Source organism: Rhamphochromis sp. 'chilingali' (genome assembly GCF_963969265.1).
Source record: "Rhamphochromis sp. 'chilingali' genome assembly, chromosome: 18".
NCBI lineage: Eukaryota > Metazoa > Chordata > Actinopteri > Cichliformes > Cichlidae > Rhamphochromis > Rhamphochromis sp. 'chilingali'.
This window is the reverse complement of record NC_137945.1, coordinates 4546537-4573407: the sequence shown is the minus strand read 5'-3', so window position 1 is coordinate 4573407 and position 26871 is coordinate 4546537. Positions and strand designations below refer to the sequence as shown.

The 26871-nt window shown below is 44.4% G+C and overlaps 1 protein-coding gene across 1 annotated transcript in view; it reads left to right on the top strand.

The window, feature by feature from the left end:
• The window catches only part of rps6ka3b (ribosomal protein S6 kinase, polypeptide 3b), a 67084-nt gene extending 40655 nt beyond the window's left edge, over nucleotides 1–26429 (top strand). The window contains exons 3-22 of the mRNA XM_080864322.1: nucleotides 7718–7834; nucleotides 8254–8335; nucleotides 9677–9757; nucleotides 9861–9940; nucleotides 10312–10418; nucleotides 11739–11776; nucleotides 11918–12060; nucleotides 14301–14371; nucleotides 14860–14948; nucleotides 15802–15866; nucleotides 15978–16080; nucleotides 16177–16286; nucleotides 16840–16965; nucleotides 17993–18082; nucleotides 19090–19248; nucleotides 19803–19964; nucleotides 21273–21349; nucleotides 21762–21879; nucleotides 21999–22139; nucleotides 22235–26429. Of these exons, the coding sequence (XP_080720448.1) occupies nucleotides 7718–7834; nucleotides 8254–8335; nucleotides 9677–9757; nucleotides 9861–9940; nucleotides 10312–10418; nucleotides 11739–11776; nucleotides 11918–12060; nucleotides 14301–14371; nucleotides 14860–14948; nucleotides 15802–15866; nucleotides 15978–16080; nucleotides 16177–16286; nucleotides 16840–16965; nucleotides 17993–18082; nucleotides 19090–19248; nucleotides 19803–19964; nucleotides 21273–21349; nucleotides 21762–21879; nucleotides 21999–22139; nucleotides 22235–22357 (2082 nt within the window). The 3' untranslated portion in view covers nucleotides 22358–26429. The remainder of the gene's footprint in view (nucleotides 1–7717; nucleotides 7835–8253; nucleotides 8336–9676; nucleotides 9758–9860; nucleotides 9941–10311; nucleotides 10419–11738; nucleotides 11777–11917; nucleotides 12061–14300; nucleotides 14372–14859; nucleotides 14949–15801; nucleotides 15867–15977; nucleotides 16081–16176; nucleotides 16287–16839; nucleotides 16966–17992; nucleotides 18083–19089; nucleotides 19249–19802; nucleotides 19965–21272; nucleotides 21350–21761; nucleotides 21880–21998; nucleotides 22140–22234) is intronic.
• Nucleotides 26430–26871: the final 442 nt, after the last annotated feature.

The following is a 26871-nucleotide window of genomic DNA, read 5'->3' as shown; positions in this document are numbered from 1 at the left end:
TCTTAGTTTTCCTAAAGCTGCATAAATATAACAATACAACAAAATATTGCAGGCTCTGTTTGCTACAAAAAACCGTCTCAGTCATGTCTGACCCCGTGATCTGCAGCATCAGCAAGTGTGGCACACTTTAATTCATAATGCACGAGGAAGTTTCCCTGAAGCCAGTCGCGCGTACGGCTCGAGTTGATTTCCCGGTTGGAGCAGAGGTTGGAAACATGCGCTCAGTTTATGTTAATCTAATCTGGCGGCTGTAATGTGTCCGCCGGCGAGGTCTGCTGCTGCAGAAGTGTGTAACAGCATCACACCGACTCAATCTGGCCTCTTAATTAGATCAGACGGCAGACAGATGATGTGAGGCTGCTCCGCTGCATCGTGGCCAGCTGTGCTTCTCAAACCTGTTTACAGGAGCTTCTGTTTGTTTGGTTTGGTACTCAAGCGTGTCAGTAAACGCATCACGGCGGATATTTCTGGACGACTGGATGAGAGAACTTTTAAATCCTGAAATGATTTTTTTAAGATTTTAGAAAACGTTTCTTTAGACCGTGCTGCGGTTGTCAGGTTCAGGTTTGTCATGTGGTGTTTGCTGTAGAGCCCAACGCCCGAAACAAGCACAGAAGGAGGTCAGAGGTCAGGAAGGACACCTGACGTTAACTCAAAAGCTTCCTAATGAATATAAAGAAAGGACAAAGTGGCAAGAGGAGACAACAGACTCTGATTTGTTGACGTTAACGGCAGAGTGTTTTACTTGGTTTGTTGTACTTGTGAGTGTTGACCTTTAAGGTAAAAATGCCAAAATGCCAATTAACACATGCATGTAAAATGGTTTTATAAGGTCTCCTGTGGCCGAGAAAACAGCTGAGCTACACCGAGTGGCATTTCGTCAGGGCAGAAAGTCAGGATCTCCTCTCTGCTCCGTCAGTTTTGACATTTGAGTTTTTCTACAAATTGTCTTGACAAATAACAGTTTTCACTTTAATGCAACTTGAAAATGCTGGTAAACAATTTAAAGCAATCTTGATATAGACTCACATATTCTAACACAAAGTGTTACGCTGTAAAAACTCAAAAACCTTTCCTGATTTAACTTCTAGCCACTGGAAATCCCACTCGGCCCCGACGATGTGCTCCAGGGTGGAGGACAGAGAGCCAAACTGTTCCCTCTCGTGTCTGTGCTGATACAAGATGGCCCAGTTTAGCTCGTTTCCTCTAAATCTTCTGCCTTGGATGGCTCAGGATGTTACGGTAGAGCTCCACACTGATGCTCAGGGATGGATTCTTTGTGTTTCTTTAACTTTAAATAGAATTTAAAAGAAAAATTAGCTTAGAAATAAAAAAGGACACAAGTTCATATGGTAGGGAGGGAGGCACTTGTTTGTGTTTTTTACAATAAAAATCCATCCTCTAATCCCTGCTAATGCCTGCACCACAGGAAGTCTGATGGGCAGGGCGCAGCGCCGATGAAGTAAGCAACAGAAAAGCTAAGCTGACAGGCAATAGATGGTGGACTTTGTGACAACTTTGAGTGTTTCCTCCTCTAGATGAACTTTGTAGACTGAAGAGTTTCTTTTAGTCCTCTTGTACGGTGGCCCTGAGAGGTCAAACACTGCAACCTAAGAAATCACCAGTAACAAGGAAAACATTACAGAAGCTCGCAAAACACATGAATCGTGCAATTAAAACACAAATGACATTACATTTTGTTTCTCCCTCACCGTACCAACAAATCCTCTGCTTCTTTTCTAAAAACAATCCTTTGAATAGTTGGGTTTCTGTTGCTTCCACAGCTGTTGGGTCATGTTATTGTCTTCCCTAATCACGTCTGGTGTGTTTTGTGTGCATTTGCTCGTGTTTATTTAGGCTGCAGTGCATTTGACCTCTCGGGGCCACCGTAATCTAGGCTTGACCTAAACACTATGAGTTTGAACTTTTAGGGAAAAGGAAATGCACTTAATTTATTACACTGTAACAGCAAAATGCAGAAGAGTAAATGCATTCATAACCTGGGAAACCAAAAGTGATTATTGAGGATACAATCCAAATATTGCCCAGCTCTATAATCCTGTGAGTGTTAAAAAACAAAACAAAAAACGAGTCTGAAACTGAAACTGAAGTAGGCGAAGTCGTACTTTAGTGTAATACCAATTTGTTCCATAAGAGGTTGCAGCGAGTCACCATAACCTTTATTTAGTGTTAAAGTTTTAAACATTTTTATCTTGAATGAAGGTCTGGAAAAAAGGTAAAGCATTGTCTGGAAGCTGGAAAAACCACAAAAAGACCAGCGACAGGTAAAACACTGCCCCCTGGTGGTGGAAGTTTTAGCTAAATTCTGCAGAGGATAGTTACAAAAACTCTTTAATGCATGTTTTTGTGCCAGTTTAATGTCTGTGGTGGTCAGAAGCCCCACCCACCTGTCGTTCATGCACCTGGATTGTGAAGGGCCAATCAGAAGAAAGTTGGGTTAAACAGGGAGGAGCTTGCTTCAGACGGAGGATGAGTTCATTATCAGATAAATCACGCAAGGCCTCTCTAGTAGAGTCCAAGAATAAGAGTGTGGAGCTGAACATGAGCAGATCAGATCACCGGTAATTAGTTCAGTCATTGATCAGCAGGGTTTCTTCGGTGTTTAGCTGCTCGTGTGTGTGTGTGTGTGTGTGTGTGTGTGTGTGTGTGTGTGTGTGTGTGTGTGTGTGTGTGTGTGTGTGTGTGTGTGTGTGTGTGTGTGTGTGTGTGCACGCGCAGAAATGAACCGTAACAGCAGAGGGAAGTTGGAAAAACCATCAGTGTGTTTTTATATATAAGAAGTAAATATAAGATAATGAGGATAATAACAGGTAAAAGAAGCATTTAACATGTGTGGGGGCATGCAGGTGTGCGTATACCTGTGTGTTATTTATATCTGTGTGTGTCTGTGTGCTTGGTGCACAGGTGCAGGGTTTGCAGTTTTAATCCTGTGATTAAGAGGTGCTACATGAGCATCCTGTCGCTGCAGCTCTGATCCTCCATCTGCGTTCTGACTCACACACACACACACACACACACACACACACACACACACACACACACACACACACACACACACACACACACACACACACATATTCAAAACGTCAACAATGCGAAACCCGTCAGTTTTTCTCCGTCTATTTTCGTCAGTCAGCAGTGTCCAAATTGTTTTTGTGCGTTTATCAGCTGTTTGCAGCTCTCAGCCTCAGTCTGGATGTTTGGTCTCATTTACATAGAGCGCTGTGAAGTTAGCGCGAAGAGCTGAATAATATTTGACTCTGAACTAGCTGTTAAACTTTTTCTCTTTTTTTCCTGTTTCAGAATAATCACCCTCATATAAGCACGACTGGTCCTTGTATAGTTAAAATATAGTTAATATAGTTATATTTCATAAACCAAAATATATTTTATGTGTGACTAAATAAAAGCCCACTTTAAGGAAAACAGTTAATGAGGCAGCTAATGTAACAACATTTTAGTAAAACTAACAATTTTTGTTGCGTTGATAAAAATATTAAAAAGAAGTTATATATAAATTATTTCAAAGGATATTTTGAAGTTGAAAGTAATGATGCTCACATATGACAGACATGGTTATGATAAAAAAAAGATACTTACTTATACTTTTAGGAAACTGGAAGTTTAATTGTGATTAAACTGGAAATATGGAAGTAAGAAAGAAGACGTGAGCTGAGCTAAAGCCACGGTCAGGCAGGGTTAAGCTTTGAAGCAGTGATAGAAGTAAAGGAAAGTTGGGATGCTGAAAGGTAATGAGTGGATCAGCAGGCAGGTTGGAGTAATTCACATCCTGTTTCTCTCACAGCTGCTTGTTTAGGCTCAAGAAAAAACACAAAAAACACTTTGGCTGGTGATCGTATCCAAATGTGTGTATTTGACCATAAAATGTAACTGTGCTAATCAGCTGTGCTTTTATGCCTCATACCAAGTTTGAGCCATAAAGTTATGCAAATAAAATAATGTCAGTGTAAATAAAGGTGAGTGCACAGTGAACCACAGCTTCCTGTTAAATAAGAGCCCGAAGAAATCATAAAGATGGCAGAGGATGCGAGCGCATCAGCCGCTGCAGCGGTGGTTTCTGTGTGCAGGGAGAGTTTAAATACCAGCGCTGGAAAGCAGCGTGCTGGTCGTCCTCAAAAAGATTCACTGTTTACACAACCACGTGTTGAAAAACAGACGGCGAGAGCCTCTGACTAACGAGGATTAGCCATGAAAAGCGGTGTTTAAGTGACTCACAGGTGACGGCGAGCGTGAAGGTTGCTGCCTGTACGAGCGCTGTCCAGGGAGAAAACTGAAAGATTATGCCTGGCAAAGAGTCGGGCTTTACATGAGGCAGTAACTTGTGTTTTTATGGATCATTTAAGGAGTCACTCCATAGCTTTATGTGCTGCTGTCCAGGCCCATGTCCTCTTTAATGATTGAACCTTTGATATGTTTGAAAGAAGCATTTTATTCATAGAAAAATATCCAAGCTGAGGCTCACAGCTTTAGTACTTGTTACGTTTCATTACTTGTTTTGGACACATTTCAGGCACTGAAGAGATCTCTAAAGTCCTCAGTGAAAGGCAGTAATACATCTTATATGGTACTTTTACTCAAGTAGAGCATCTGATTACTTTTTCCACGTCTATTACACGTCCCTCCCGACTCCAGCGTGTGACTTTCCGATGAGAAAGAGGCAGAGAGGAGAGAGGGAGAGGTGTGATCCGGGGAAGAGAGGTGAGAACGGTTCAAATAAAGATAGAAAAGGCGAGAGAATCAGAGGGAACGAGGGAGGAAAGTAGGGAGGGAGCGAGGCGAGGATTTCTCAGAGGGAGAGAGAGGTAGGCGCAGAGAGGGAGAGGCAGAGGAGGAAGTGTCAGGGACGAGCAGAAGCCGGCGCCGGCTCCAGTCGATGCTCGGGAGCAATGTTAGCACCGCAGAGCCTGATCCGCAGCCGGGACTACAGGATCCATAATGCACTGGGACACCCCGCAGCGAGCAGGTCACCCACCTGGGAGCTGCAGGTATGAGGAGCAGGAGGAGGTGGGTGGAAATAAAGAGGATGGAGCACAGAGCAGAGCAGGGAGGATGATGGGAAAGTGGAAAGAGGTTGGAAATGCGGGGCGGGATTGTTTACCTGTTGTCCGGTTTACTGCATGAGTATCCTGAGGAAGGGCGGGCTCTTCAGGAGGAGACGAAGGCTGAAGGATGGATGATGGCGCTGAGCACAAACAGACATGCAGTGAGGCAACGTTAGTCATCCAGCTACAGCGGGAAGCAGGTATCGGGGGTGGCTCCACGACAACTCTGTGTGTCTGTGTGTGTGTTGTCATGTCCTGCTGCGAGGATGACGAACGCTCAGGAAGCCTGCTCAACCTGTTCTGTGATTCAGGGAGATGTGAAGGAGCCGGGACGAAAGGGAACTCTGATGGGAGCTGTTGTGTTTTTAATCCCCGACCCTTCTTTTCCCAGAAATCCTTTCAAAATAAAACTCAGAAAAAACAAGTCAGAACTTGTTCCACTGATAGTGTCAGTGTAGCAGAGACATGAGGTCTGTCAGTGCCTGATTGGTGCTGCTGCACAGGGGTGTTTCCTGGATGTGTTTGAATGAACCAAGGCCAGGCGGCGGGCTCTCAGGATATCAGTGTTTGATCAGAAGTAAGTAAAGTGTAGAAAATTGCCTCAGACGGGGTTTGAAAGAGACTGTTATGGAGGCGACCGAGCACATTACCACAAGTGGTTCGCATATGCAGTCATGAGAAAGAGGAAGTGCATCCTCTTTCAAATCTCGGGTTTCATGTATCAGGACATAATACAAAAACATCATCTGGTCGTTAACAGCTTGTAAAGTTATCTAAATGATTAATTAAAAATAGAGCTAAAATCCAGAAGCGGTGTGTGAAAACTGAGCACACCCCACAGTTGGACCGCCTTTAGTGGCAACAACTTGAAGTAATCGTTTTCTGTGTGACTTTGTCAACCTCACACATTGTTGTGGAGGAATTTTGGCCCACAGTTCAGTGAAGTTTGTGAACACTTGTTTACTCACAGCTGTCTTAAAGTCCCACCGCAGCGTTTCAGTCGGGCTGAGGTCTGGACTTTGACTGGGCTCTGCTGCCGTAGATTTGCTGCTGTCCTCATTCTCCTCAAGCTTTAGCTGTGAGACACGTGGCCTCACATTCGACTCCAGAATAGAGTTCAGTGGAGTTCACGGTCAACTCAGTGTCTGCAGAACAAGCCCAAACCATCAGCCCTCCACCGCTGTGCTGACAGCTGCTATGATGTGTTTGTTCTCGTCTGTCCAAACCACTTTGTTCCACAAGTCTTTTGATTTCTTCAGATGCAGCTTTGCAAACCTCAGCTGTGCTGCCATGTTCTTTGTAGAGACGGGAGCCTTTCTGCTGGGATGAACTCTAACACTTAACTGAGATCTGTAGAGTCTGACGAGTATTGCACGATCTTGTCCTTGGGGTGAATTTGCTGGGACGTCCGCTCCCAGATTGGCAGCGTGTTTTGAATGTTTTGCTCTTCTCACTGTAGAGTGACGGACTTCAGATTGTTAGCAGGCTTCCCTTAGCAGCCAGATGGGCAGCAACTGTGGCTTCTCAAAGTATATCTGAATGCTTCACACCTGCAAACTCCTGCTTTCATAGAGCTGCTCGCAGTGATGGTGATCAGTTATTCAATGCATTTGATTAGCAGCACCTGGCTCCTACTCACCCTCCTGATTCCTGTGAATGCAGTGAGGATTCTGCGTTTTAGTTTTTCTGTTTAGTACAAATATACGAACAAAAGATTTGCATTTATTTAATATTAAAAGCTGTTATATTCAGTCACACTGTTTACACGTCTGAGGCTTTTATTGTGAAAATTAAAACAAAATTAAAGCCTTCTTCGTGATTTTCACACAAAAACAAACTTACTCAGGCTGCACTCTGTGCTGTATCTCAGCGGCTGCAATGCATCATGGTCTATTAAAGCTAAAGTGGGTGCAGAAATTGATCTCCTGCCTCCTGTAATGGCTGAATTTTGAGTAGAGGATAAATGCAAAGTCACCTCCGTGTATTAATGGATGTTTACTTTAGGACTTTTTCCGCTGCCAGAAATGTTTATGGACGTTGGTCTGCACATCCATCAATAACCTGAAGCGTGCTACGGAACAAGCTATTAAAATAGCAGAACTTCACTTACCAAATTTGGAAGATAAACATCTCGGATGGCCTGTAAAGCTCAGTAATCCATATCATATGTCAGATGATGCTTTAAAAGTGCTCCAAAAGGCACCAAACAGTTGAAAGGCCCGGCTTATTGACCTCAATTAGTTGGAGGTGATGCAGAGCAGACAACCGTCCCCTAAAGCTGCCCCTGCTGGGATGCAGTCAAAATAGCCTCAGCTCCAACGCCAGTGTCCAGATAGTTGAGTTATAAATAAACTCATCGAGACCAAAGCAGTTAATCTATCCGACTGTAAACATGTTTATTTCTGCTGTAAATTTGGACATTTCAACATGGGAGCCTATGGAGACTGACTCAGGTTTGGAGCCTCAAGTGGCCACTAGAGGAACTGCAGTTTTCATTTTGCAGCTTTTTGGCTGCTATTTGGTAGAAATGGAGTATTTTTAGAGCTGTTTAACTTACAGCCAAGAATTACTGACCTCTGACCTCTTCAGACCTTAGTAATTATACCGAACTTCAATCCGTGTGTGTGTTTCAGGATGACGTCCCGATTAAGGAGATCAGCATCACTCACCACGTGAAGGAAGGGTCGGAAAAGGCCGACCCTCGGCAGTTCGAGCTGCGCAAAGTCCTGGGACAGGGCTCGTTTGGAAAGGTGCGTATGTGTGTGTTTTCATGGACTTATCATTGTGTGTGTGGGCGGGGCGGGGGGGTAAAGTGTCAGTTTTACTTCCACTCAATTCTCCTGTAACGTTTCCCTCGTGCCAGTGTTTGAGAGTGAGTTGCTATGGTGATGGCAGGCTGAGGGCCCTTCACTCTCGCACTCAGTATCATCGTCTTTATGAAAGAGCAATTAGCCTCCTGCTTGGGCTGCGAGTGTGTGTGTGTGTTTATGTTAATCTTCATGAGTGCGACCTGGATAATGGGAACAACCCAAACAAACTCTCATCCTCACACAGAAACAAACGACACTCACAGTGTGCATAACGACATCCAGCACTTACATTTAATCAGTAAAGATGATTTATTATTATTTCTCTGTGTGTGTGTGTGTGTGTGTGTGTGTGTGTGTAGGTGTTTCTGGTGAGGAAGATCACAGGACCGGACGCTGGTCAGCTGTACGCCATGAAGGTGTTGAAGAAAGCCACACTGAAAGGTAGAAACAGCAGAGCCATTAAACACTAAAACCAGCAACAACACCACGGACTGTGTTTGTATATAAAAGATGGCCATGCCCACCACTTTGTCTCAAAATGCTCCAAAAGGCAATAAAACTGTCATGGAGTGTGGATGGAGCGGACTTGAAATCAGAAAGAGACAGTGAATTTGTTTACAGTGCAAAATAATAACAGTTCAGTGTGGAGTCCTTTGGCCGCGGCGCCCCGTGGTGAATTCTCCCGGCTCCCGAAAGTGCAGTTTGGCGATGTGAAGGCAGGCGACACTCCGTGCATTCATTCCCCGCTCGTGATTCAGCTCCCGTGTTTTCCTCTCCACTTCCTGGTGCGAAAGACAAAAAAGAGTGAGAAGCTTTCCGAGATTAGAAACAACACACCATCTAAACTGTCTAATGATCCAGCGCTGACTGAAGCCTGGTCACAGCGTTAAATACATCGGCGTCAGACAGTAATAATTCACCGCAGCTGGTGTGTTGATTAATCGCCGGTGTGGAGAAAACTCAGAGCGGAGCTACTTCCGGTCGGCGCTTCCGCCTCCGGGGGAGTGCGGCTCCATCAAAATAAAAACACACAAATGAGTAGGTCGCCCGGCAGGTTGCATTCACTGCATTTTAGAGCGATGAGTAAATTCACTCCCGCACAGATGTAATGAAGGGAACAAATATGCTTAGATATCAAAACAGTTCTTGTAGCTGGCTGGTTACGCCTGGAGACCGAGATTGGTTGCAAAGTTCGCTGTGGTTGCTGGCAGATCGGCACAGTCTGTACTTTGTATGGAAGATTCAGCTAAAGTTTATTTATATAGCATCAAATCACAACAACAGTCTCCACGAGGTGCTTTGTATTATAAGATAAACACAATATAACAGAGAAAACTCACCTGGTGACAGTGGGAAGGAAAAACTCCTTCAGAGAGCTGCAGACGACTCTTGCCTTCAAAGTAAAAGTTGTGCCTTGAAAAGTCACTTAAACACATTAAACGTTAACGCTCAGCACTTTTTATCCTTTTATTCATTTCTAAGTTAATTTAGCTCCATTTAAAAATTAATTTAGGAAGCTAATGTGCAGAGAGAGAGAACCGAAATAAGTTCTTTAAATGAGCTTTGACTCAAGTCAGACGCCATCTGCTGCTCCTTTGTTTAGCATCCTCTTCTTTCTTACTCATTTCTCTTTCCCCTTCTTATTTTTCTCTTTCGTGCTGCATATTTTCTTCACTCTTCTCCGTGACCCAGTTACTCCTTTGCAGCCAAAACAGAAACCGAACAACGGAGGCCGCGATTGATCTGCTGATTCTGTGTTTTCTGCTCTGTGTGCGTTTCCAGTGCGTGACCGGGTCAGGACGAAGATGGAGAGAGACATCCTGGTGGAGGTCAACCATCCCTTCATCGTCAAACTGCACTACGGTGAGTCAGCCAATAGCAGAGCTCTGTGAAGAGGAGTCACCGGCCAATCGGAGCTCGTCTTTGAGCTTTTTAAATACTAACTCAGTTTGCTTTCGACCTCCAGCATTTCAGACGGAGGGGAAGCTCTACCTGATCCTGGATTTTCTCCGAGGAGGCGACCTCTTCACTCGTCTCTCTAAGGAGGTAACAGCAGTTTAAACCAACACAAACAGCGGGTATAGAAAGTGCCCAGCATTTCTAATCGCTATTTAAATCAGTGCATGGTGGTCCTGCACCCGTCTGAGCTGTCAGCTGCTGAAAAATAAGCCCATCCATCCATTTTCTTAACCAACTATTCAAATCGGGTCGAATGTGTGCTGGAGCCGATAGATACATATATGATAGAATAAACTAAACCCTAAAAAGTCCGAATAAGAAATTAAAAAAAGCAAGCTGAAGAAGAAAAGACTCAGGCTTTTCATTTGTCCTGCACTTACAGCATGACTGCTGCTGTTTAAGGCTACATGGTCAAATCTGGACCTGCAGTGATTAAAAAAAACACACCTGTGTTTCAGGTAATGTTCACAGAGGAAGACGTGAAGTTCTACCTGGCGGAGCTCGCGCTGGCCCTCGATCACCTCCACGGGCTCGGCATCATTTACAGAGACCTCAAACCTGAGAAGTATGCACACACACACACACACACACACACACACACACACACACACACACACACACACACACAGCCTCATGCATGTAAACAAAGCAGCGTGCAGCGTCCCGGCAGGACGATTAGGTCAGCTGCCAGGTTTCCCTCGTGGAGATCTCTAATGCAGTTAGCAAAATGGCTTTTCCAGGCCACTAATGTCTGTGTTTACGTTCAAGTCAACTCTGTTTTATTTAAACAGCACATTTAAAACGACTAGAGTTGGCCCCGTCTGTGGAGGCAGAGAAATGCAACAGAATCGATTTTAAGACTGTCAGCTGTTCTGTTATTTGGAGGCAATAACAGAAACGCCTGCTCACCTTTGGTCTTCAGGTTAGGGGCTGTGAGCTGATCGCAGAGAGCTGGAGATCCTGACGCAGGGCTTTAAACACAAGTAGTAAAACTTTTAAATGGCAGTGCAGTTGAGCTCAGACTGCAGCGACGTCTTGTGTTTACTTTGTCGGGCAGCTGAGCCTGTGAGTCAGAGAGAGTGCAGCTGGACCATCAGAGCTACAGAAGTCTAACGGAGAGGTGATGAAGGTGAACCATCACAGCAGAGGTCAGGGAAAGTGCAAAGTTAGCAGGAATAGTCCTTTAACCAGGGGTGTCAAACATAAGGCCCGGGGGCCAGAATCGGCCCAACAAAGACTCCAGTGCGGCCCAGTGGACGGCTTTGGAAAATGTGAACGTGGGGCATAAATGTTGGACTTTGAACTGTAGCTTCATACGTTTTACAGCTTTTCCTGCTGATAACGACCTCCACCTCCCATGGCCAGTCATACCAGAGTCATTAACCCATTATGTACCATAGTTTGGCAGGCTTGCCTCTTTACATGACTGTAACTCTGCTACTGTTTGTTCAAAACAAAGAAGAAAAACTGTTAAATCCGAGTTACCTTCTCTGCAGGGTACACGTTCTTTCTTACAATGTCAGCCCAAAGTGTCGTGCTGGCAGGTTTCTTTCATTTCTTCATCATGTAGAAAAACTGAGGCATAATGTTGGAAGTTCTTTTTTACAAATCTCAGGGAATACTTGTGTAATTAAACTTCTTTACACGAACATGAAGGCTGTGCGTGTGCCCACGATGTGAAGTGAGTTTGACGTCCCTGCTTTCAAACAAGCCTCCATGCTATAATTTAATGACGTGCCATTATGGGGAGCTGCTGTCTGCCCCACAAATCTTTAAGTCTGGTCTCCAGAATCTTGCCTGTGAAAGCTCAGTCATGACATGAAGGCTGTAAGTGCACAATCACACTGAGTAATGCAGCATTTGAAACAGTCTTCTGTTGTTTCAGCATCCTGCTCGATGAGGAGGGACACATCAAGCTGACCGGTGCGTAACCTTACACCTTTTTCTGTTTCCTCACGCGTACCCCTGCCGCTGTGCACAGATACTTACTGCTGCTTTCTCTGTGTTTTTATCATGCAAAGCTGGCACTCATCTTTGTACATGTGTGTGCGTTTGTGTGCTCAGACTTCGGCCTCAGCAAGGAGTCGATAGACCACGAGAACAAGGCCTACTCTTTCTGCGGCACGGTGGAGTACATGGCTCCAGAGGTGGTGAACAGGCGAGGACACACGCACAGCGCCGACTGGTGGTCGTACGGCGTTCTCATGGTGAGAGTCCCAAATAATCCGATTGCAATAAATCTTATCGCACTCATTGTGTCGTATCAGCAGTCCTGCGGTCTCAGGTGAGCTGTAATGAGGTTTTCTCCTGGCAGCTCAAATTATTTGGAGCTGTTTGCAAGCTGATAACATTTTTAAATCCTCCGTGGTTCCCACGTAAACATTGTTGCACAAAAAGTCACAAATTACATTTAAATTTGTGTTAGTACAGCTCAAAAGCCCCGACATTTATGAGGAGGTAAACATCCATCCATCCATCTGTTTTCTGCCACTTATCAGTTACAGCAGAGAAGCTCCTGCTCCCTGGCTTCTTTTCCTGGCTCTTCTCAGAGGGACACTGAGGCTTTCTGAAGCCAGCTGAGAGATTTGTTCTCTCTGGCATGTCTGGGTCTGCTTTGGGGCCTCCTCTCAGTTAGGCAAGCTTGAAAAACCTCAAAAGGAAGGCGTCCAGAAGGCATCCTTATCAGATGCACAAACCACCTCAGCTGGGTCCTTTTGACATGAAGGATGTCGGAGCTCCTCAGCCAGTCTTAACCCAGACCCCCCACAGAGGAAGCTCGTTTCTGCAGCTTCTTTTCTTTGGGTTACCACACGCAGCTTAAGTATAAAACACAGCAACTTTAGAACCGATAAGATATTTAAGATTTACTATAGTGATATATCGGACAATAGTTCACAGCTTTAACAAGCCAACGAGCAAGTTTGATCCCAGGAGGTCAGGTGGTTGTAGTTTGTGGCAGGGAAGCTGCAGAGTGCCCCCTGGTGGACAAACTGTGCACCACAACACTCATAAGATGGCTGAAGGATGTTTCTCTCTTCTTTACGTCTGTAGTTGTCATTTATTTATTATATGCCATTATAAATGTCGATACCAGATGATGTCAGCTCGGTCGGGTAGATACGTTGATGTTTCCACAGATATTTGTAAAGAGACGATTTTTTTCTAACTTTGGTTCTGTACTTAAACAGAATGAATTTTAAATTAAACGAATCGGTTAAAGTTCAGACTTCCAGCTTTACTTCAGCGGGCTGAAGAAAAAGATTTCATTTATAATATATTAAAGAATTTATAATGCAAAGTAAATGGACGAGTTAAAGAACTGAAAACGAAATGTTCATTTCTAATACTTGGTTGAAAACCCTTTGCTGGTAATGACAGCCTGACGTGTTGGACTCATGGACATCACCAGATGCTGGGTTTCCTGGATGTGAGCAGACAGTATGCCTCTTCTGTCCTGTGTCACATCATCAATGAACACCAGTGTCCCAGTGACGCTGGCAGCCATGCAAGTCAGAGCCTTCACAGTGCAGATGATGTGGTATGCTAGTAGAAGGTACAATCTGGCTTTTGTGTTCCTGAGGTTGTGAGTGGCTTGCACCTGTAGACGGAGGAGGAGTTTCTCTTCACCATGGAAACGATTCTGCGATCATCCACCACTGTCCTCCACCAGCTCTTTTTGCGCTGTCGAGTGCACCAGTGCTTTCTTTCTTTGTAGATTTTGATATTGTAGCAATTTCTCAGATGAGTTTTTTCTGCCTTCGCAGCTTAAGGATGGCTTGACCACATGTTGTCTGTTCATAGCAAAATCTTCCAAATGCAAGCACCACACCTCAAATCAACTCCAGGCCTTTTATCTGCTTAATTGAAATGACATAACGAAGGAATTGCCCACACCTGCCCATGAAATAGCCTTTGAGTGAAGTGTCCAATTACTTTTGGCCCCATAAAAACAGGGTGGCACATGTTAAGGAGTTGAAACTCCTAAACCTTCATCCAGGTTGAATGTGGACACTCTGAAATGAAAGTTGAGTCTACACATTATACTCATGTCCACAATAAAACTAAGTTTCAATAAACAGGTAACAAAAACCTAACTGTATATGTACTGGATGCAGAAAGTGAGTTTTTTGCTGATCCTGAGGCCAAAGAGGTGAGAAAACATGGGCTGTGTTCACAGGAACAGACCATGAGACAAAGAGGAGGGCGTGACTCTTAGATTAACGAATACACACAGGCGCACATAATCAAACTGATTTTCAGTGGTTATTCTTTATTTTGAGCCGTATGCTGGATGTTTTATCAGTAAAATGTCAACAGAACTTGAGGACTATTAAGTATAAAAGTATCTTAAGCTTCCTGTTTTCTGATCATATTGCACATTGTTATATCAGATCTGTCCTAAAAACTCATTAATTAATAAGCGTGATGGTGTCCTGTTCTCTCACAGTTTGAGATGCTGACGGGAACGCTGCCGTTTCAAGGAAAAGACCGGAAAGAGACGATGACCATGATCCTCAAGTAAGACACCTTACACTCCTCTCCGATCCCCACCCTGCAGCTTTTATTTGAGCTCCCTGTACATCCGAGAAGAGACGGAGAGAGAGAGAGAAAGTACAAGGCGAGTCAGCCCAGGGGAGGATTTTTATTAGAGGAGACAGAGTGCAGCACTCAGGAGGAAGAGGAGGATGAGGACTGGATGGACTGAGATCATCTCAGAATGTGCTGATAGCTCTTCATAAAAGAGAGAAAATAATCATGTTGCAGTCGGTGAGAATTAAAGGAAATATTAACCCCTCCTTCTTCCTCTCTCGCTCTCTTTTGACTCTCGGTATCCGCCCGGGGGGAAAGCTGCTGAGCAGACTCTGCAGAGTGCTGAGTGTGCTTCCTGTGTCACATCGACATGTTTCTGTCTAGTCTTTCAGATGCTGGGTACACAATACAGAGCATTCGATATGTTTCTCTCTCCGTTTCATCCCCCCTGCTGCCTTTCTCTGTGTCCATCACAGGGCCAAGCTGGGAATGCCGCAGTTTCTCAGCTCCGAAGCTCAGAGTCTCCTCAGGAACCTTTTCAAGCGAAACCCCGGCAACAGATTAGGTAAAACCTGCACACACGAGGCACGTTGAGAGGGTGTTCAATGGGTTTGTGGTTATGGAAGCATTTTCTTAGAATATTCTTCTAAAGTTTATTTATTAAAGCACCCAGTGAGATTAAATAATGACAAAAATGGGAGTTCTCAGTTTTGAGCTCTCTGTAATCCTGGAGATACTTCCAGCAGATTTTCAGTTACAAGTCTACCTGTTTAATCACCCCATGTGACCCTGAGCTGGCGCCCTGTGTCACCCTCTTTGCCAGTGAATTCGCTGCCCCTCCTCGTCACACATCCAAACCACCTCAGCCTCATTTCTAATCCCGTCCGTCCTCGTCACTCATAAATAAAATCTGAGCACCTCCAGCTCTGCCAGCTGTCTTTTTGTCAGTTACATCACAGCCCCGTTCTGAGCCCAGTTTGAGCTTCGGCAGGTGTCTCGACCGTGTCTGCATGCATAAATGCACCGTTTAGTTGTTGCCATGTGATTGGCTGATTAAGATGCTTAGTACTGCTTAATAATTACAATCCAGCGATTGAGCCGTGGCTTTTGAGGCTCTCGACATGCCGTGCTACACGTGTCACATGCTCGGCAGGTGGGAATGTTTCGAGCTGCCTTCACCGCTGAGGGCACCAAACACAACCCGAGGGCCCCCGGAAGCCACAGGTTCATATTTACTGCATGCAACACCTGCATCTGTTACGCTGTGTAATTCACACAGCGTAACATTCAGCCCTTTATGGTGTTTGTGTTTTTCTGTGGAGATTAGCTCCAAACAAAGTCTCCGCGGGTCTCGTGCAGCCTGTGGAAATGTGATTACAGCAGCATCGGGCTCACTGTCGGTGCGGTGTTTGTTTTAGGAGCTGGGCCGGATGGAGTGGAGGAGATCAAGAGGCATCATTTCTTCAGCACCATCGACTGGAATGTCAGTTTCTCCTTTATTGAAAAATCTGCTTTAATGATGACAGAGTCGTCTTTGGTTATGATTCTGTCTTTCAGTGTGTTTCCTTGTCCCTCATATTTCCTCTCGCTGCAGAAGCTGTACCGCAGAGAACTCCACCCTCCTTTCAAGCCAGCAGCGGGGCGACCTGACGACACTTTCTATTTTGATCCAGAGTTCACAGCTAAAACACCCAGAGGTACAGGCTGTCACTCTACCTCCTCCTCCTGCCCTTCACACTGTGCAGAGCTGAACCGCATTGCCGTATTAACAGCTGTTTCTCTGTGTGAACCAGACTCGCCGGGGGTCCCGCCGAGCGCCAACGCCCATCAGCTGTTCAGAGGGTTCAGCTTTGTGGCCATAACGGAGGAGGAGACGCAGCCACTACCCAATGCTATTGTACAGGTACAGGCAAACGCCTCAGAGGCAGAAATAATCCAATTAACTGGGCTAACCCTCAGTGGACGGAGGCGACGAGCACAGCACGCGGGGGCTGTCTTCACACTCCACCCTGGAAAATTTCATTCACACATTTGCTTTCCCGAGGTTTCACTCCTGCACCTCCTTCCTTTCTGGTACATCGTACCTTTATCACTAGCAGTAGATTAGGTCATGGATGAGTCATTTTTTAAGTGCTTTCAATGAAACAAGAACATTTTCCAAAATCTCCTGAGAAACGCATCCAGACGCCACATCTCTGCACTCTCACATCTCTTGTAATTAGTCTGTTTTTCACCTCAAAATAACAATAATCATCTAATATAAGGATTAATAATCATAGCATCAGTGTAAGGACTCACTAATGTGAGCAGGTTCCTGGGGGTGAAACTGTTTGTAATTAACGCGTAACGCACAGCATGAGCACGAGTGCCGCCGCCGCCGTGGGGCAGAGGTCTCAATCAGGCCCGAGTCGTTGGTTATGAGGACTCACATCTGTTTACATTTTTTTCATGTGCAGCAACTTCACAGAAGCACGTCCCAGTTCGCAGACGCCTACGAGATCAAAGAGGACATCGGCGTCGGCTCCTACTCCATCTGCAAGCGCTGCGTACACAAAGGAACCGGCATGGAGTACGCAGTGAAGGTGAACGCGCACAGCAGCTCAACATCTGCTTTTGTGTTTTTAATACACGCAGGGCGACGGCAGGTTTCTGGAAAGAAGCTGATGATGCACTGAAACGTTCTGAAAGATGATTTCTATCACAGATATGCAGATATTTATTTATCGATTCTTCATATTTCTATGACCATGTGAACGTGGTTGAGCTTTTAGCTGTTTTAGTTTCGTTCCGTTTGCCGTCTCTGACGCTCACAGTTTACTGTGTCGGTATTGTTGACATTTAAGGAGTAAATTAGTTTGAAACAGCTTAAAATGTCCGGTAATTATACAAACGCTGCTCGTTTGAAAAACGACAGTAAATTACGAGGACGTAACAGATCTCAGCTCCAAACTAAAAGTTGGCTTCAGATTTTGTTGTGCTGCTGGTTTGGAGACATTTCAGGATATTCAAATACTGTTGCTGTTGGTGATAATCTGCATATTTGTCAAAAATGTGAATAAATTAACATAATTGAAACTGTTTTTCTGATTTAATGCCACGATAAGTGATGCATTATCTAAGTAGAAACCGTTGTCATCCAGTCCTGTAAAAACTAAGTACGCTCCATAATTCAGTGGCTTGTAAAAGCAGCAATAACTTGAAGCACATTTTTCTGTATGACAGAAATCATGGCTGTGGAGGAACGTAGCCCACTCTTCTCTGCAGCACTGCTTCAGTTCATTGAGCTTTGCAGACATCCGTGTATGCACAGCTGTCTGGATGCCTGGGATCATCGTACTGTTGCATGATCCAATTTGATGTTGATCAGATTAGAGTAGAAAAGCCAGCCTGACACCTGCCAAAGTTCCTGCTTTTATATTGCTGATGATCGAGCACCTGCCTGCTGCTTCCTCTCTTATTTCCTTTCCTCGGTGCGGGCGTCCTCAGTTTTTCACAGGACTCCACAATCCTGCTGAAACTTTGTGTCAGCGTGTGGGATTTAAAAGATCTTAAACTTTAAAAAACTTGCAATAAAAACACTTTATATTCAAAGCACTGTCTCTGTGGCAGATTATCAACAAGTCCAAGAGAGACCCGACGGAGGAGGTGGAGATCCTGCTGAGATACGGGCAGCACCCCAACATCATCACCCTCAAAGACGTGAGTCACTCCCAGCAGAGTTTTGAATTGCTCTAAATCTGCTGCTAAACTTAACCAGGCTCTTCAGTCTCATGGTTATTTTCTTATTTAACGTTATTTAACAAGTGCAGCTCCCCCATCAAGCCCAAAGGTATCCTGACATATTTATAAATATATTGTTTCATACTTAAAGAACCACGTCTACACCAACATTTGATATTAAGCATCACATCAGTTATAGGAACACAAAGCATCAGTGTTGTTGCTATCGTGACACCAACGATGATTTAAAGGTGCTCAGTGTGTCGTCCTGTGTTCAAGAATAGTTTGAAGCCGTGCAGGATTTCTTTACGCAATCAGCAGATGTGAAGAAACACCTGTAATGAATCTAGGCTGGGCTGTAAGTTCATGCAATGCCAGTTTGTACCAGAAGGTGGAGCAGTGAGTCACCTGTAAGCTGTTAGGACAAGCTGCCCCCTGCTGGTGAACATTTTGGTTAAAGTTGCACAGGTTAAGTACAAGAGTTTAACTTTAAACTCTTATTGTGAAAATCACCCTCAGCCTGTGTTAACATGGAGTGAAGCTGCCGCGTGACTCATCCAGGGTCACTTTCCCACCCCTGGGCTCGACCTGAATATCCGGCGAGCTTTTCCAAGTCGCTGTCGGACAAACAAAAATAATAATTTGCTTGCTGTGATGCTAATGATTTCATTTTTTCTGTGACTCACTGCTAATTAGAGTTAAAAATATCGTCCTGATGATGCTGCTGGGTGAAAATGCCCCCGCTTGCATTTGATCCAGTAACTAATGATGGTTTCATCTAAATTGATGGTTTTCCACTTGAAACAGCAGTGAACACCTGCATGCCGGTGATTCTGCAGCAGGTGTTGGAGGCACTTATAAACGTCTAGTTCCGCATTTTTGTTTTTGCTTTTAATTTTAAGAGCTGAATAAATAAATTCACAGGCGATTTCTGTGACTAAATCGCTGCCGACTTACGTGTGGGTCGGTTTATTTTCGTGTCGTAGGTGTATGACGACGGCCGGTCGGTGTTCCTGGTGACGGAGCTGATGAAGGGAGGCGAGCTGCTGGACAAAATCCTCCGTCAGAAGTTTTTCTCTGAGCGGGAAGCCAGCGCTGTTCTCTACACCATCACCAAGACCGTGGAGTACCTGCATGTGCAAGGGGTGCGTTTCTCCAGAGGCCTTTAGGAGCAGCGGTAAAACAAAGAGATGGACACAAAATGTTCGAGCTCGTCTTTCTGTGGAGATGTGCTGCTGTTCGGCTGTGACAGATGAGATGAGAGCCGCTGTATCAAATTAAAAAGGTTCTTTATGAGTTGGGACTTGGTCACTTTAAGTCCCATTTGATACAAAATGATGTTAATCCAGTAAATTAAAGCCCCGTTAGAGCTAAAGAGGAGGATAAAGCAGGCTGTGACAAGCTGCTAACATACGAGCGTGCAGTGTCCACTGCACGACAGAAGAAACTGATTTAAATATGAAATAAGCCCATTTTTCCATCATGCAACAATCAAAAAGTACAAATAAAGAATGGCAGTAAAGTAATAAATGGTTACTAATCCTTTGATGTGGTAGCAAAGCTCTTTCTGTCCATGTCTTCAGTAGGTTTAGTCAAATTTGTATAATAGCTGCGATCCAGCAGACATGCGTTCGAGGTGAAGAGAGAGAAAGCTGATGTAGTCGACCTCCGTGACTCTGTCGCCCTGCTGGGTTTGCAGGTGGTGCACAGAGACCTGAAGCCCAGTAACATCCTGTATGTGGACGAGAGCGGGAACGCCGAGTCCATCAGGATCTGCGACTTTGGCTTCGCCAAGCAGCTGAGAGCGGAGAACGGCCTGCTCATGACGCCGTGTTACACCGCCAACTTCGTCGCCCCCGAGGTACGTCGGGGTTCCTCCTTCCTTTATTTTTTCACCATTTTGCTTTATTTCCTGTCATCATCGTGCGTGCTCTGTAGGACACCACAGATTTGCCATTTTAGCATCTTTTTACTTAAACTTTCACTTTCGTGAGGTTCAGAATTCCTTCCCATATTTTGTCTGATGCCGTTATTTAACACATTTAAAACAAACGTTGAACAAAAGAAAAGTCAAAAGTCTCCCATCAAAGTGCAGCTCCGTCAGGTGCCCCTCAGCTCGAGGACAGCAAGCTTTCCGAGGACAGACGGGACCGGAGCGCGCTGATTAATTCACAGCCTTCGGTTGTGTGAACAGACTAATGTTTTGACACTCCTGCGTCTTCCTCACAGTCAGCTGTTGTCCTCTAAAAACTGAACAAGTGTTCAAAAACGATCGACTGTTTCTGCTGACACTGTTCAACTGAAAGATCTCTAAATATTTATCAACTTATCTGCTGCTACATGCAAACTAACCTGTTTACCTGAGGAATAATCACCTGTGCACAACACCAGCCAGTCTATTGTTTCTCTTAGAGCTGTTACAGTATCAGAGTTTTGCGATTAAAGCTGAAATACTGACACTCAGTCATCAAAATACTGATGGACAATGCAAATGCTGCAAAATGCTGATTTCCTGTTGCCACCAGGTGGCGCTGTGTCTCTCAGTCAGTATTGGCACGAAGGCGCCTGGACTCTCGTCACAGGTTTGGTTAAACTTCTTCTGCTGTAGCGAAACATCGAAATTCACCGTGTCATCACGGAGGCGCCCTTTAACAAAAACTCAAATGCTTCACAATTTAGCATCAAGAAGGTCGTCAGATTAAACGAGCAGAAGAAGATGCGCTGAATCCAAAATACTCAGGTTGTTTTGTGGTTCAGGAAGTCTGGACGTCACATGACAACATGCAAGATCCACAGTGTATAAAATATTTGTTAGCTAGCTTCCTGCTCCATAAAATTAATGAGATCAAATAGATTCTTTTGACGGCTTCTTCCTTTTTTTTTTACACGACTCTCCATATGAACACTTAACAGTGATTCTTTTGCTGTCTGCACCTGTTTGCACCTGTGCGTCATCGCTGTGTAACTAAGCCTGAACCAAACAGTCCTTCAGAGACAAAGCATGTTCAGGCAGCCCTGATTATACAGCTGCCAAGTGTAGGGAATATAAATATATGTGTGAGAGGTGTAATCTTGATCATTTGGAGGGTGCTGACGCTCTTTTTGTTGCAGAGAAAGGAGAAGGCAGGACGTTACTTTTGCTTGAAGCTGGTGTTTTCTGTCCTGGCAGGTGTTGAAGAAGCAGGGTTATGACGCAGCCTGTGACATCTGGAGTCTCGGAGTCCTGCTCTACACGATGCTAACAGGGTAACAGAGACTTTACTCTTCGCTTCTAAGAAACTTAATTTAACAAAAGAAACTTCTTACTTTTTCTTTACCTGACATCAGTTTGTCAAAGATGCTTCTTTGTTACAAAAAGTAAAAGAAACGCCAACAATGATGGTTCATGGTCATCAGGCGGTTTGCTAACCACAGCTGGTTGATGGTGAGCTGGTGGTATTTCCTGATGAGCCGCGGTCTGAAAGGACTCACTGAGAAGGCAAAATGAAATTCCTTATGAAACAAATGTCGTCAAGGCAACGAGTGATGATCTCACATTGAAATAATTGATGTGTTTACACTGTCTGTGTGAAGTTAATGCCTGTTCTTTCATAGTTTTGGTGCCTGTTTGCAGGTCTTACACTTCCTGCATATCAGCCCCTTTGCTCTGTCCTTCCAGTTTCACTCCATTTGCTAACGGTCCAGAGGACACCCCGGAGGAAATTTTGGCTCGGATCGGCAGCGGGAAGTTCTCTCTCAGCGGAGGATACTGGAACTCTGTCTCAACTGAAGCTAAGGTGAGGCCTGTTTCCTAACAAACACACAGAAAAGTAGCTCCGATTGAAGTGAGCCGCTCACCGTCTCTCTGTGATCGCCACGGTGACCCGGAGTTCAGTTGTAACCTCTGACCCTTTAGGACCTGGTGTCTAAGATGCTGCACGTCGACCCCCACCAGCGGCTGACAGCGGGGCAGGTCCTCAGACACCCGTGGGTGACGCACAGAGACCAGCTACCCAAATACACCCTCAACAGACAGGACGCACCACTCCTCGTCAAGGTAACCATCCATCCATCCATCCATCCATCCATCCATCTCCATCATCCGTCAGTGGTTGATTGATTAATCAGTTTGTATTCTGGCTCCTCCTACAGGGTGCAATGGCGGCCACCTACTCTGCCCTTAACAGGAATGTCCCCCCGGTCCTAGAGCCTGTGGGCTGCTCCACTCTGGCCCAGCGGCGGGGGTTGAAGAAGATCACTTCCACCGCTCTGTGACCTCCTCTTTCTCCTCCGCCTCCTTCTTTTCTTCCTCCTCCCGTCAACTCTGACCTCGATCTGACCTCCGCCGGACCGTCCCTCTCCCTCACTTCGGTCCGGCGGGACAGACTACTGATGGACCTGGGAACCGCTAACGCCAAATAGGAGCACAGAGGCCGCCCCCCTCCCTCCTCGATCTCTCCTTCACCTCTGCGGGCTCTTCTGATTGGATCTCTTCTGCTGTCTTACCGTAGAGTCTCAGCTTTAGCATCACTGTTCAGCAGCCGGACTCAGCTGTCGAGAAAACCTTAAAGGGCGAGCCCTACGTTTCTCTTCTCTTTTTGCTTTGGACAATCAGCGCTAGCTCGCAGGCCCAGAGGGCGAGTGCGCGTCAGGAAGATAAAAGTACTGTATTTATTTACTCCAGACGGGGGAAATCATAGGAACAAAGTAATGTAAGGTATGCATTTAAAGAGCTAGAGTCTTTGTTATCATACTGTGGTCATGGGTCTGCGTAGCTGTAGATCCTGCATCTAAGCCTCAAGTAGCCTGAGAGACGACGGCGTCTGCAGAAAAGGACAGACGGTGGGACATTCAGCCCGACGGGCGGAGCAGCCTCAGCCTCAAAATGGTTTTAAAATCCAAAAAGCTAAAGCAGCGTGTTGGGGTCACTGAAGGTCAAATTACAGAGCAAAAGTCTTTTTAGCTTAAAGTCCTAAATTTATGAGTAGAAAATGACAAAATTAAGAGAAATGAAACAGCAAATGTTGATGGGAAGAATTCCAGTTTATCTGAAAAAGAGTTTTGCAAATTTATTAGAAAAATAAATAAATAATTTTATGAGGGAAGAAAATGTGAAGATTAGTAAGAAAAAATGGCAAATTTACCAGAAAAAAAGAAAACACCTCTCCAGTTAATCTGAAAAAATTCCACATTTTGAAAAACAAAAATTTCATTAAATCTTCACTTTTATTGGCTTCGTGTGGCCCCAGACGAAAACATAACGCATATCCATGCTCTGTAATCACGTCACACACAGTGGCACAAACGCTGTTCTCATAAATTTGCCTTTTCTTTAAGAAAAGTGAATGAAATCGATTTTATTTAACCTTCAGTAACCTGCTGCAGCCGTCTGCAGCCTGTGTTGTTGTTGTCGGACAAACCGAAACCCGCTTTCCAGTATTTTATCTTTAATGTGCAACAACAAAGCAAAGAACAAACATCTGAGCCGTGTTCTAGTCCAGAGTGTTTGACGGTGGGCTCGTTCGATCATCCGGTCAGCAAACGTAACGACACCTCCAGATGTTTTTTCTTACTGCCAATAAATCCTATGATAAGATACTAGAATCAGTTTGTTGGGATTTGTTGACAGCAGGAAAAACATGATCGGATTTATTCTTTGAACAAACAGAGATCCAGGAAATCACGGAAGAGTGATGCAAGTGTGGAAACAACACTTGCAGCAGAAAGAGCCACTCTGTCTTTGTAACAGTATTTTTTTTGTCCAGCATCAATTTTAAGCTGCACATGTTGAGCTTTTGCTGCCCCCTGGTGGCCACGGGAGGGCTGTGCTTCTGAAACACTCCTCCCAGAGTAGTTTGTCATCAGTATAACGTCTCCTGGACACTCTGGTCTGATATTTAACACTATTGTCCTGTTATTTTACTCTTTAATCTGGTTTTTAAAGATCTTAATGTGATGAAGGGCGGTGCTCCCTCCTCCTCCTCAGGAGACTGGAGGCAAAGCTTGAGCCTATCAGCAGCTGGGATTTCAAATTTTAGCACTAAAGCTTAAATAGAAATGTAAAATATCCAAATAATTAACTTTATCTGAGCTTCTGAGCGTGATCAGAGAGCTGCTGATAAAACCCTGAAACATCAGTAAAGTCAGGTGTTTGTGCAGCAGGGCCGAGCACCTCTGCTTTAAAGCTCCTCTCTGGCTTCTCTTGTGCAGTTTTAGGATGTGCCAGTAAATTTAAAGCAGAAGAAGAGGCCACAGAAGCAGCTTTAACTCTGAGTTTTCTCCTTCTTCCTTCACAAACACAAACTAAAATGACGTGTTGCCTGCCTGTAAATGAGGCTGACAGGGGAAAAAGGCGTTTCTCGCCTCCACCGATGGTCACGCGACGTCTGTATGAGCCGGCTGATCTCCTCCTTACGTGCAGCAGAACTGTAAATACAGAACATGTCGAGCAACTCAGGTTTCTATGAATCAAGACAATGCATTTTTATACGTCCACGAGGAGGGGGTGTACATACAAATATTAAAAACAAAGCACAGAAGTGTGAGTGGAAGAAGGCGAGCGAGGCACAGAGAGGTGTTTATCAGACCTGATATGGAAACTCCAAAACCTGAATCCTTGTTTTCATCTTTGCTGATGTTTATTTTATGATTTAGAAGTCTTACATTTACTTTTCGACGTGTTTTTCTGGAGTCAAACTCTTCTGTCTCGACTGCTGTGGCGCTGTTTCTGCCAGGTGAGCTGGCGTCTGGTGCGTTTCCTGTTTTTGTGTCAGCGAACCCTTTAAAAATCTGACGAAAAAAACACTTTTAAAAACATTCCAGCAGGAGTCGAAACTACCGGCAAACCACGTTGGGCGTGCAGTCGGAGGTCCAGTGGTGGAGAAATCAGTGAAAGGGTCAGTTCACTGAAACTTGTGGACGATCTTTGTGAAAAGAATCAGTTCCAGCCACTAAAATACAAACATGTCCATCTTTTCTACATTTAATATCTCGTTAAACTGAAGGTCTTTGGGGTTAGGCCCTAATGAAACACTTCCAAGAACAAATATCTGATTGATTGTGTCAATGTTGGACTTCAAGTCCTTCATCATCATCACAGCTGATTTTACATCCTGGATCGATACGAGCACCGACGTCGCTGCCAGACGTTGTTACGGCCTGTTAAACTCCTCCGAAGCTTCCTCGTGTCCGCAGTGGTCGGCATTCAGGGCCATTACGCTCCGCCCTCTCTGCGTGCGCCTCTGCTGCAAACAAGCGAGCGTCACATAAAGCAAAAAGCGCCGGACTCAGACTGTGTGAGCTCGTTTTCCACCAGCAGAAGAAAAACAAAAATCATGTTTAAGTCGCTTAATGGTGTAAATCATTTATGTTCAGATTGAGGCTCCAATTAAAAAATTCTAAATTATGAGAAAAAGTCCAGTTTTAAAGTAGAAACTGGAAATGTAGAAGTAAACTGTCACTAATGAAGTTTTTAGATCAAAATGCTGGAAAGTGACATTAAAAAGCTTTTAAACAGCAGAGTCACGTGTTAAAGATGAAACTATGATATAAGGAGTCCAGATTTTATAAAACATAATAGTGAGACAAAGTTTCAACATAACAGTTTAGAGATGAAAATGTGAAATATTAAAAGGTAAAGTCAGATTTTGAAAAACAAAAGTGGAAAATGACACATTCCCAAAAAACAAATCAAATTATAAGAGAAGTTGTTTTTAAAATACACATCTGTATTCATCGTACATTAAAAAGTCATTTTTCATTAAAAAGCTTATTTTAAACTCAAACACAAATCTTTGAAATGAACTTTTCATCTCTGTTATGACATTTTAAGACTTTTATCTCTGAATTAATTTGATATTTTTAACTCAGTGAGACATTTTTTACTCCGTCGGGAACCTTTTTTGAAATCGTGGCCGGTCTTTGTTCATCGTTTCCTGGTGGAGATGATCTTCCACAGCCACTGAGCTTCTTGCTTCTGCGGGTCAATGATTAGAAACTGCTTCCTCTCTGTGGTCGTCTGGGTGTCTGTGAGAAAAAGGGATAAAATGCAGATTTTCTTTATGTTTTATATATAATTATTGAATATATATATATGTAAGTGTTGATCTCTTCCTCGTCTATCCATGTACAGCTCTGGGATGATGAAACATGAAACGCTGATTTTGTTTTCCCCCTTTATGACCAGAGGCATAGCTTTCTTTCTTCTCTCTTCATCCTCGCTCCTCTTCCTCTCCTTCTCTGATTTGATCCTGTCGGAGACGCAGTCAGCCCTGCTGCTACGCCAGCTCTCAGTTTTTGTACCTGCGGCGAGAGCTGGACTTTCTATTAAAAACAATAAAAACAATAATCAGTCAAAGAGTGTCGTGCTTTGATCTCCCTGAAGCTGTTACCTCATTCCTTTCTAAAAAAAAAAAAGTTCTCACTTTCACGTTGTTACAACTGACACCAGAGACTCTGGACACTTGACTTTAAATGTGAAAGCATAATAACCTAAAAATGATACTGCAGAGCAGGAAGTGGCATCTCCTGCATCCACACACAGCTGACAGCTAATCCCTGGGAACACTTTTTAATGGCCATAAAATCAGTGTGGTTTTTACTTTGGCACAGCAAAAAGCGCCTGTTAGTTTGTTGCAGAGCTGGAATGTAAATGTGCCTTTGAAGCCGCTGGGTCAGCTCCTGTTGGTTCAATGTGCTGCAGGATAATAATAGTGCACGTTTGAGGAACGTTTTTACTTTATTTAACACAATTCAGGGGGCTACATGCTGGACTTAGAGGGCAGAAGCAA